The sequence below is a fragment of the Acipenser ruthenus genome, chromosome 15, assembly GCF_902713425.1.
Source record: "Acipenser ruthenus chromosome 15, fAciRut3.2 maternal haplotype, whole genome shotgun sequence".
Classification (NCBI taxonomy): domain Eukaryota; kingdom Metazoa; phylum Chordata; class Actinopteri; order Acipenseriformes; family Acipenseridae; genus Acipenser; species Acipenser ruthenus.
Window position 1 is genome coordinate 13,789,403 of NC_081203.1, and position 12,454 is coordinate 13,801,856.

At 37.5% G+C, this 12,454-nt stretch overlaps 1 protein-coding gene across 2 annotated transcripts in view; it reads left to right on the forward strand.

The window, feature by feature from the left end:
• The window catches only part of LOC117422289 (astrotactin-2-like), a 643,010-nt gene that overhangs the window by 473,786 nt on the left and 156,770 nt on the right, over nucleotides 1-12,454 (forward strand). For both annotated transcript variants that reach the window (XR_009307362.1, XM_058987183.1), the window contains exons 17-18: nucleotides 4,633-4,766; nucleotides 7,671-7,819. Coding sequence is in view for 1 of the 2 variants with exons in the window: in XM_058987183.1 (XP_058843166.1) it covers nucleotides 4,633-4,766; nucleotides 7,671-7,819 (283 nt within the window). In the remaining variant the exon portion in view is untranslated. The remainder of the gene's footprint in view (nucleotides 1-4,632; nucleotides 4,767-7,670; nucleotides 7,820-12,454) is intronic.

Below are 12,454 nucleotides of genomic sequence, written 5' to 3' on the forward strand. Positions count from 1 at the left end.
TCACTACTGCGATTCAAAGTATTCTCCAGTCCTGTTCATCTTGTATTTGCAAGAAAGGTGGAAAAATTCAAACAGACCAATGCAGCGATTCACACTTGGGGGGGGGGGGGGATGGTAGAAATATGACAATAACAACGGACTAGCAATGTTGTATAAGAACATGTATCTGTCAGTAATTGAGTCCGTAAACCTTTTAAAACCAAATTTTAATAAAAAAACAAACAGATAGTATTTGAAACTGTTCATGGCGAATGAGACATTTTGACTGAAATATCTTTAAGGGTTCACTGTAAAATGTATCTTAGCCTACATATAATAATAATAATAATAATAATAATAATAATAATAATAATAATAATAATAATATTTAATAAAGACTTAACCATACAGTTTTAGCCAACAGGTCCACTTCCTTTGAGTCCAATGCAATAGAAGTACATATATATACTGTATATATGTATACAGTTGTAGTCAAAAGTTTACATACCCCAATGGAAACTTATAATTTCTAGAAATTTCTGGAAAACAAATACTGATAGGAAAAATCTTTAGTAGCAAAAGTTTTGCTTTTGTGGATGTAGAAAAATTTTTTGAAGAAATAGATGTCTAAAATTATTTATTTCAGCATTTTTTTTTGCAAGCTCTAAAGAGCCAGCTGTCCAGCGTTTTGAGATGTTGTACATATCTTTCTCATGGGAGCCTGTGTTTTAATCAAAACATTGGAGGTATTTATAGGTGTTTGACGGCATGAAAACGACTTCTTGTTGTTTATATTCAAATCTATGATTTATTCTTACATGATGCAATGGTGTTCTATATAGTGTGACATCATTTTTACTTCTATCTTTAAATCTGTATTAATTCGAATTAACATTATTTTTTATAAACTTATATTTATATTATCATGTCATGCCGGCTCTGAGGATCAGCCTTGATTTGTCCTCCCCAGCGCATCAGTGTGCACAACTTTTGAATTAATTTATTTACTTGTTTTTAAATGCTATATATTTATTGGAGTTAAATAGTTCATTCTTTTCTGTTGAGTCCCGCTGGAAAAATCGTGTTCAGTCTATTTGTCCATTTACTTTCTTTTATTCTTCTATATGTCACATTGTCCCCCGATGGAAGAACTGTAGTTCCCGACAGGGGAGTATAAGCCGCAGGCTGAGGGCATTGTCCCCTGGAGGTAACTATAGTTCTTCCTGATCCCAGGTCTGCAGTCCATATTTGTTTTATGAATCAGTCACGTATTACAATAATTAATAAAGCTTTAGTTTTGAATAGTATATTATCATTTTTTTCCATAGAAATATTTATTTACATCATTGAGTTGGATTTGTTTGGATTTTAGTTTTTATGGTGATTTTAGTGTTTGCAGCATGTTTGTTTTTTAGCATATTTTGTAATTCATTTTCTGTCATGTCACAAAAGCGATGTCCAGATGCAGGTTTGTCCTGCATTTTGTTTTGTTGTGTGTGGAGAGGAGGATGCTCATCATGATGATGTAATGTGAGGGAGGGAGAAAAAATCTATTGACTGAAAACAGCGTGTGTGTACAGTACTCCCCTTTATAACGCTGTAGTCGGGAGCCATAGTTAAGAGACTAGTGCTGTCTGTGTTCCGCCTTGTAACGAGAATACTAGTGTTAGTGTAATGGCATTATGGGGCAAATGGGAGCCATGACCGTACCACCTTATAAAATATTCCGCAGTACAAAGGGCCGCCTTATAAAGGGGGAGCACTGTATATATGATCATTTTTTTCTTACCGATCTGAACGATAAAGCATTAAACTACAGTATACTGAACTTATCTTGTTCGCCACCAACAGTTTGAATTTAGGTGATTTGTATGTTTTTGATTAAGATCAGTATTTGGAAAATGTAATGTTGAACTTTCTGTGCATTGATCCACATCTACTGTACTGTATTTCACTGGATTTAGTTTAATTTTCTGTTTCAAATTAGAACATGTATTGTTTTGTTTTTGAAGATGACCTTCTGTAGTGACCTGATCTTCAGCGTGTGACACCTGCTGGTGAAACATGGTATTTCAGTAGTAATCTGTGACAAACCTGTTTCTAGTCAGATATCTTAAAGGTAAAGTCAAGTTAAGGGTATATCACAGATGAAAGATTAGTGCATTTAAAGATGACATTTTAATAAGTGTGTGTTGCAGCAGACAGAATTGCTGTTGCTGCTTCTATATAAAACAACACACATGGTTGTAGGTGGATCTGCATTTATTTGGCAAGCCTAATCTGTGTCAGTCTAAAGCCTCATTTACAATTAGCAATGGCATTGGATGGTACTTTGCTTTTGCTCAGTCACATTCTATGCTGTTTTGGGAACCACTTAATACTGTACAGTCTGCAGTTGATTTGTGGTACAGCGTGGAGCTTAAACTATACAGTACATTACATATTTGATCTGAGCTAACTTGGGCTACTATTGAAGCATCTTAAAACCTGTTCATTGTACTGGAAGTTGCACTTTATGTTTCAAATTGGATTTTAATCATACATAAAGACCTGCCTTAACTAAGGATTTAGGGAGCTCCTGTTTAATAGTGAATCGGTCTAGATCACTGAAGATCATTCTGATGATCTAGACCAGGGATTTTCAGCCGGGGGGACGTATAGCCTTGGGGGTACTTCTAAGGGTCATAGGGGGTATGCAGGAAGACTGACGACTAAAATAACAATGAAAATAAAACAACATAATTATCTTCAATTTATTTTTTTAACGGTATTATATATTCTCTAAACCACAGTGCATAAATATTTCATTCTTGTTTAGCAGCTCAAAGCTTACAGTCTGACTATAGTTTCAAAATTATCGTCCACCTGCACGCATGCATGGTTTTGATTGAGTGCATTTGTTATCAGACTATTCTACCTTTTATTGCACACATGGTACCATTCAGTGGAGTACTTGAAAGGGGTACTTGAGCTGAAACTTCCAGACAGAAGGGGTATAATTTTAAAAAAAAGGTTGAAAATCACTGACCTAGACATAAGTTAGACATGAGCCCATTTCTTAGGTCCTTACTGGAGAATTAGTTTTCCTCCAGTCAGTCAGCCAGAGCTTATTCGAAACAAATGATACATTGAAGGTTATCACATTAAAGAAAACTGGTGATCTCTAGCTTTCAGAGTTTTTGGTGCTCAGAAATGAGCAGACATGGCTTTACTATAATTTGTCGTTTCAAAATTCTAAAATATATTTTGATCATTGTGCTTACGTAAAACAATCAGTTTCCTAAGAAACAAAAACATGTATTTGTACTACTCATAGAAAAAAATAACATACACATATATAGATACTCGTTTATACTCGCTACTCGGCACACCCCTAATTGGGAGTATTCTGAAATTCATTGTGTTTTAAATTAATTATAACAGAGTGCCCCAGAAAATAGGAAAGTGTCCAGCTCCAGGTATACAAGTTGAAGATACAACGAGGTGTTTCGTGTCTGGTCCGTTCAGGTCTTTGCCTTGGTGGTGGGTTGTTTATGCACTCTGGTCCTTGTCAGTATGTGCTGTGTGCATGTGATGTGTGTAATTTCCAAACTGCAACTGAAAGATCAAAACTTACTGAGTCACGGTGTGAGTTCATTCAGAGGTAACCTGACTCCGCTGATTCAGACTCATACCTTTTCATAACTTAATGAAAGATTAGGGTGATTCACCTTAACTGGTACGAATACATAGCTGAGATTTGAACACGTTTACACTCTGTTCTTCTGTATTTCAGAGATGAATGTTTTGCACAGTTAACTTGGTGATGTGAATAGCTCAGCCATTGGAGCCCTGGACTGTCATGTGAACAGGCTTTAGTGTGAAAAGCACACAATTAGAGGTCATTCAATAAAGAAACATTTCCAAATGAAAATGCCATATCATGCAAGCCTATATTACACTAACACACTCTCAGGTGTTATTTTAAAACATTGTTAATATTTTAAATGCAGTACCGCAGGAAATGCATTGATCATAACCACCTCCAAGTTCATAATTGGTCCAAGGATTTTAATTAAGTCGCTGCAATCCTTATTGTCCTTATTACTTTTAAAAGGTATCACATGATAAAAACCATGACAACTGTGTGTATTATTTACTGCACAGAATGCCCCCAAACCATCAGCTGTCTTTATTACAGTTTGTTTATTGCACTGAGAGTCTGGGTACATCTGAAGGAACTTGTCTGTATACCAGTCTGTCCACACTGAATTTTAATTCAAAAGTTCTATGTAGGGCATTTTCTTTTTTTCCTGATCAGATAGCTGAGTCAGAGGATGTCTATCAGTAACGTACTTGATATAAAATAAAAGCAGATAAAATAAATACATAAATAACGATACAGTGGCGTGAAATTATATTATTGATGGTTGTATATAACCCCTCCCTTTCAGAGCCTGGTTTTCATTAGGTTATCTTTAATGTATCCCATATTTAGACTTGCTCATGTCCAGTTGAGAAACCCCAGAAGTGGGCATGTTTTTTTTCACGCATCTCGACAAAGGGGATGCTGCAGGGTTTTTACATATTAAACGGGTGGCGGTTAGTTCTCAAACAGAACAAGCAGGTGCTGTGTGACACTAATTGCATTTCTGCCACTCGTATGTTTTGCAGGCTTTCAGGAACGCTGTAATGAGCACCTACTGGTGCACAGGAAAAGGTGATGTCATTGAGGACTGGTGCAGATGTGACCTGAGTGCCTTTGATGAGAATGGACTCCCAAACTGCAGCCCTCTGCTCCAGCCTGAGTAAGTAACTCTAACCACACATGATCCCCAACACCCTGGAGCTTATCCAGGGCGACTTACAACTGTATCACAAGATATCACATTATTTTTACATACAATTATCCATTTATAGAGTTGGGTTTTTACTGGAGCAATCTAGGTAAAGTACCTTGCTCAAGGGTACAGCAGCAGTGTCCCCCACCTGGGACCCTCCGGTCAAGAGTCCAGAGCCCTAACCACTACTCCACACTGCTGCCCTACAGTGGTGTTTACTGTTGATTACTGCTGATTACAGTAATTACAACTGTATTGAACCACTCACTTCAGAGTTTAATAAAGTCATCTAATAAATCACACAACCCTACTTACATATTGAACAGAAGGAAAACAGGTACATACAGACATAATCATATTATAATAAGAGTTCAAACTAATGCAATGTTATTTGAAGTGCTACAACAAATCCTGTATTATTATTATATAAATAGGTATACTTCACAGTGACCTTCAATAGCAACATGATGCTCCATATTCACAAAGCAATTACCCTAGTCTTAAGTTTGCGGCATTTACTTTTGTAAAAAGAAACACAAACACTACTAGCAAGATAATCTGAAACTAACCTTATAAATGATCTGAAGTAGTATAACCGCAATGTTTGTTTTTTATTAATTCATTTTAATTCATTTTAATTGTTGCCTTCAAAGTATAATGCATTATTACTATTCATATACACACCATACACATTTATTTAATTAATTTATTGTGTGCAAGAATGAATGAATGTGTTCTATTGTCTTTGCCTCTCATATTGCCAGTCTACATCTCATGTGATTGTGGATTCACTAGATAATGCAATCTCCTCCCAGGCTGGCACAGCTTTGCACCAGCAGCTCTTTCCTCTAATGGTAGTACCTGCCGAAGAGGGGTTTCAGGAGAGTCGCTCACGTGCACAGTGGGAACTGAAGACTTCCTTTCAATATTTAATGCTTCCAGTATATCAGCAAAACTGAGCTCTCTGCTATAATGTTCGTTTGACCGGTCTTCACTTCTCTGGGAGATGTACAGTCCAGCTGCCGCTATCGTTTCTAATTGCAAGAGGCGAATGCTCATTTATTATTAATATGGAAGACTGCAGGAAGTGAGCACTACAGCTATTCTCTCTTAATGGTTCCTGTTCAGTAGAGAGACACTGTTCCCCTGCTGATCCTGGGAGAGCTTTGCTGTATGGATTGCTAGGATTACAAAGCATCAAATCCAGTCCTGTTTTTTTCACTCAAGCAGTGGCATTTTCATTATCCGGTCTGAAAGAGCATTCAGACTTTCTTTTAGGCTTTATTAAACCCATTTTACTTTTCAGCTACAATCTCTCTCTCTCTCTCTCTCTCTCTCTCTCTCTCTCTCTCTCTCTCTCTCTCTCTCTCTCTGTAGTCAGTGATAAAATTAAAGAGTGAACAGTAATACCCAGGATGCTGTTGGCATTAAAAGTCAAACATTTTATGGATCCATAATTTATAAAGTGCTGTGCTGGCCAGTAACCCTCATTATACAGCTTTTTGTAAAACCATATCTACACCAGATACCACTAATAGTAATATATGGATTTTAAATCCTCAAGAATTCACAATTACAGTATTTGTCCACCGAAAGGCTTCCTACCATAAGTAAAAATGCTACTTGAATTAGATGAACTATCACACCCTTTAAACCAGCACTCCAGGATGTATATTTTATGGGAAGACATTGGGTCTATTCTATTGATTGAAATGAGTTCACCTTTAAATACCACGCCTGTTTCGATCCCATTGCCACAAAAACAGCAGCGCAGGGGAGTTGATTTCTTGTCTTACATTTTTAAACAGTGGGGGTATCTCATTCACTTACATACAAATTACAATCCTTTCCCTATTAAATGTACTGAATGGAAAGGTGATGTCATTTAATAACTTGTAGCAGGAGAGGTACCAATCTGTCATTTTCGTTTTGCTAGATGACTTTACGGTACTTCATTTTACATTGGTTACTTTCAACTGCACAGCCGAGGTATAGTGCTGTACATAGAAGCCTGGTAGGTGTTTAGTTGCGGCCCTACATTGGATCTCTTTTAATATCCTCAAGTGTAGGCCTGTGCACCGTCAGAACAGAGTGCTGCCAGTAAGGAGAGGTTAAAGCTTTATAACTGCTTGTGCAAACGAGCCTGCTTCTTTCATGATCTGCCCTGTTCTGCATATCGGACTTGCTCTCATCACTTTAGTTGATTGTAAAACCTTATTTCTACCATTACCTACTTCCATAACGGTAACTATAAATACATTAAATGATATCAGTTGCAATGTCTTTGTTTTACCCCATCCAATGTCACTAAAGGAAGCAATTAAAATAAACAATGGACCATTAAAATGCCACGATGCCCATTCAGAGTAAGGCAAACTGCTGCATCCCACACAACCCTCACCACTAACTGTAGTGACAAAGTGCCATAGATTTCCAATACTGCCTCCCCTCTAGGTCTAGGATGACGACCCCCAAAGCAGAGTAAGCCCCAGGGATATAGCACTGCTTGTGTCCGGACATCCCTGTGCTGGCAATCAATCGATTGTCATTCTGGAAGGCTCCGGAAGTATCAACTCAATTGTTACCAAAGTGTAAAAACAAAGCAGTTTACATGATGTGTCTATCCATTCTTATTGCAGTTTTTTTTTTTCAGCTATATTCTCCTTATTGCTATAATGTAAGTCTGTAATATTACCCAGCTGACTCAGTGCTTTGTGTGGGCAGCTTAGCGGTTCTGTCACCCAAAGGTCGAATGAAAAGATAAACATATCAATGAGGTTCCCGGTGACTCCTACAGTAAAGTCACTGCTGCGCGGCATGCAGGGCGAGTCAATGGTGTCATGCTTTCTAATTGTGTGTTTAAATCTGCAGACTACGACTGGCACCTAACCTGGAGCCATCAAGCACCATGGTAGCGATGGAGTGGCTGGACATCGAGCCTGTTATAGGATGCAAGATATCAGACTTCATCATACAGCACAAGAAGGTGGAGGACCCACTGGAGGCTGAAATCTACACCGGTAAGCACGGTTATAGCCACTGGACAACAAAATACATATTACTACATATCTCATTGACTTTCACATCTTACAGGTGTACAGCTTCAAATGCTGATTTACTGCTGAGAACCTGAAAACAGTGGTGCAAACCCATCCCTATTTCCAAGTACATCAACACTTGCATTGAATGGTAAAGAGGGAGTGAAAAACAGAGAGTTCTGGAAATGGACAGATACTATCTGAGCATGACAAGGAAGCACAGGTAACACTTACACCATGACAGCACACCCTTGTCCTTGAAAAGCTTTAAGCTCCTCTACAGGCCCTTTGTCTTTTGAACTCTTATTTTCCATGTTGAATAGCTGTGTGCTGTTTATCTGTTGTCACTGGATACAAGACAACAAGCAACGTTTTGTAGGCCAGTAGGTTTTTAATTCTAATTTGCATTTAGAACAGATAATGCCATATTAGCACCTGAAGGCCTTCCATTGACTCTCTCCCTCCATTACTGACCTAATACCAGAGGCTAAGAATTTGTGATGTGCGGTTTTGTTTTTTATACCCTATCAGCTATGGGTAGGAGATGTTACCAGTGCATTAGTCACACAATCAATGTGTTTTAAAATCCTAACAGTATATATCCATATGTGTGTTTTATAAAGGGTCATTTAGAAGGCTTGTTGACCAGCCGTTTGATGAAGAAATGAGCTACTTTCAATTGCTTGTGACTGAGTTTAGGACTTTATTGCCCTCATGATGGTGTGCAGTCAGATTACATCTTATCTGAGTTTAAACACATGGTTTGTGTTAGCAAGAGCCAGTCTGAGTCCCCAAATGAGTTCTGGTGTGTTGCCTGCTTCCCAGAGTAATTGGAGAAAATGGGCATTAGGCATTCTCATGTCAAGGGCAATGAGTCAGAGCTCCTGAGGTATGATGTCATATGTGAATTGTAACTGACCCACAGCTCAGGGACAAACAATGATATTGCTCGAAAACTTTCATCTATAACGTCGGCTTTGAAACCATCTGTCTTTCCGCATCCATAATTCTAGGATTCACTGTTCAATGTTGCGATTTTTGTAAAACGCTTTGAGATCATTTTTTAGGGTCCTCATTCCAAAAATGGGAAACCTTATGTGTGTGGGTCAGTCTGTTCATCTGTCTTCCTTGGTGAACACGATAACAGCCTTTGCACCGATATTTTATAAGAACATACAAAAATGTACGGGTGAGAGGAGGACATTCGGTCCATTTAAGATGGTCCAGTTCCTAGTGGCTGATTGATCTCAAAACTTTGTCATGTTGGATCTTAACCCTTTAAGCACCGGGATTGTGTTAACACGCTCATACTGAAGTGGGCTTCTAGGACCGTTACAGGGCCACCGTATCGTTACAGGGGCACCGATCGTTACAGGGCCACCGTACTTTGCAGTACAGGCTTGAAACACATATCAATGGATAGGGGAGGGACTGACATTCACTTCCTGGTAGGTTGTTTTGTGTGATGTCACTGAGAGGGGCATTTAGTGTCTAAAGGGCGGAGACAGTTTACAGCAGCTCGGCAGAGACAAAAGCAGACACAAAACATCACAGAAACTTGTTTAGAGCTAATAAAAAAAGGGGGAAACACTGCAAATGTGCTGTATTTGACTTACAATTATATTAGAACATTAATTCTGTATCACATATATGTTATTACAACATTTATAAATATCAAGAAACGATACTGATAATAATGGAATGAGTAACTATTATTTTATTTATAAATATTTATTTTGAGAAAATAATCGAGAGTATTGTCCATTACTGCTTATAAAGTATTATGTCATTGCAATCACTCTGGTGAAACAATATCTTGTAATTTTCCCAAACATCAATATTTTTCAGCAAAACTTTAAGGAAGTATTGTAAGGTCCCTTGGGTCATAGAATAACACATTTTTATACATGTATCTCTGAGCAGAATACATAATAAAAAATGCTTAACTTTAAGGGTTAAAGGATTCAAGTGATTCTGGCTCAATTCCATACCCTTATCACTCTGGCCCATATTGATAAAACTTATCGTGCCAGTAATAGTGTTTAACATGACAGTATTTCATCAGGTGATGAATAAACAGCGTTTACCGTCAAAAAACATTGTGACGTTAGAATAACGTGCCCTAGAGACCAATTTTGTGATTAGCATATTATTCGTCTGATTGATGAATCTGTATTGTGCCGTTAATTGACCCTTATCGGCATCATAAAAACACGTGCCTCAGACCAGGCAAAGAATGAGATGCGTCTTAACGGTATCAATTCCTAGCATAATGTCTGCGTTTAGGAACATGTATTTATTATTATTATTATTATTTATTTCTTAGCAGACGCCCTTATCCAGGGCGACTTACAATCGTAAGCAAATACATACCAAGTGTTACAATACAAGTAATACAATAAGAGCAAGAAATACAATAACTTTTGTTATTCACCTTTTTGGAGAATTTTCATGTACTGAAGAGTCGATCTGCTAGAAACAAGGCTGCCCCTGTATTAATGCATATTAACTCAGTGCATGATTACGATTCTGATGTTTGCAAGTTTTGCAGGTAAAAAAACCCACTATTTTTCGTTCTATATATTCATTACTGCCGTGCTCAGAAAGCTAGTAGACTACTTAGCTTTACATAGTTTTCATAGCATTCCATCTACCGAGAGAGGCAGCTCAAGTCATTTTAAAGTCAATTATATTTTATTATGACCACCAACACATATGTGTGTTTACTATTTACAGTTATTGCCAAAAGGTTGGCATCACCCTATAGAATGAGCTCATTTAGCTTCATAAAGTGGAATTAAACCTGCTGAATAATGTTACATTAATATAATGAATTACAAACCACTTTGTAGTTTCCCAAATACTTTATGAAAAACTGACAAAAATTGAAAAATTAGACATTTTGAAATCTAACATGAAATACTGTACTACTGTTATGGCTTCCGGTAGACTTTTGCGATATCAATGCTAAAATTCTAGGTGATACAAAACCTTTGGCCATAGCTGTATATTGAAAAATACATATTCGTGTCAAACGGGATAGTTAGTTAGTTGAAGAAATTGTATTTAGTAACTACAAATGAATTGCAAGAAATATGTAGCGTTTTCTAATCCAATTTCACTATGAAACTGAGTAGTATTGTGTGACAGGCAGGATTTTCAATCTAGCTGTATTTATCTCTTTTAGTTTAAAAGAAGCTTTTTGTGTGGTAAGGTGTACTGTATAAGAAACAGATTTGAGATGTTATTGTATGTATTGTACTTGAATGGGTTGTGCAGGTACTTGAAAACTGAGGGAATACAGTAACTCAGGGGTTACCAAACTGGGGTCTGCGGCGAAGCTTCAGGGGGTCCACAGCAAAATATGTAAAATTACTGAACAAAAGAAAATGATGTGTGAAATATTTAAAAGCAAATCTTAAAAGTTAAATAAACAAATCTTGCTCTTGCCCTTGCGCCCCCTGCCCTGCATATGTACTTTGAATGTCCCTGGTTGCTTGTTTCGTGCTTAGAGTATGTACCATTATCACAAAAGCGGGGTGAATTGCAATTACAATTTAAATAACAAATATAGCCGCAACCCTCACCAGGAGAAGCGGATTGATAATGGATGGATGGATGGATAAACAGCTATATTTATGCAATTTACATAATGAGACTACTACAATTAAATATAAAGCAAGATTTCTCACAATACGATTTTAAATTTGTTTTTTTAAAATTTTTTCGATATATTTTCTTCCCCCGCTGTTGATAAAATAAAACATTCCACTTCTGCACATGTACAGTGAGAACTCGAAAGATTATAACAGTCAAAATGGAGCGGTTTCTGAAACGCCAACGAAAAGAGCCTGAGGAAGAAAACAAATGCAGTGATGCTTCCATGAGTACCAGTGCCACAAGAATCACCTGTACAAACAAGCAGGCATCCTCCGTGAAGGCATCAAAATCAAAATCTCAAAAATATGATGCTGAGTACAAGAACCACCTGTACAAACGAGCAGGCATCCTCCGTGAAGGCATCAAAATCAAAATCTCAAAAATATGATGCTGAGTACAAGAACCACCTGAACAAACGAGCAGGCATCCTCCGTGAAGGCATCAAAATCAAAATCTCAAAAATATGATGCTGAGTACAAGAACCACCTGTACAAACGAGCAGGCATCCTCCGTGAAGGCATCAAAATCAAAATCTCAAAAATATGATGCTGAGTACATTCACTTCGGGTTTTCTTGCATTACGAAGAAAGACGGCCTTGATTACCCAAAATGTGTGATGTGCTTTGAAATCCTATCTAATGAATGCCTCAAGCCATCAAAGTTGAAACGGCATTTACAACAAAAACACCCAAATGAAGCTGGGAAATCTATAGATTTTTTTAAAAGAAAGGAATCCCAAATTTTAAAACAAGTGAGTACTTTTAAGCAGCACGTTACTGTTCCAGAGAGAGCCTTAAAGGCGTATTTTCTAGCCTCATACCACATTGCTCGCACAAAAAAAAAACGCATTCAATTGGGGAAGAGTTCATTTTGCCAGTGACAGTAGATATTGTTTGTGAAATACTGGTTGAAGAAGCAGCCAAAAAAATTGAAGTGGAGCCATTGTCAAACAACACT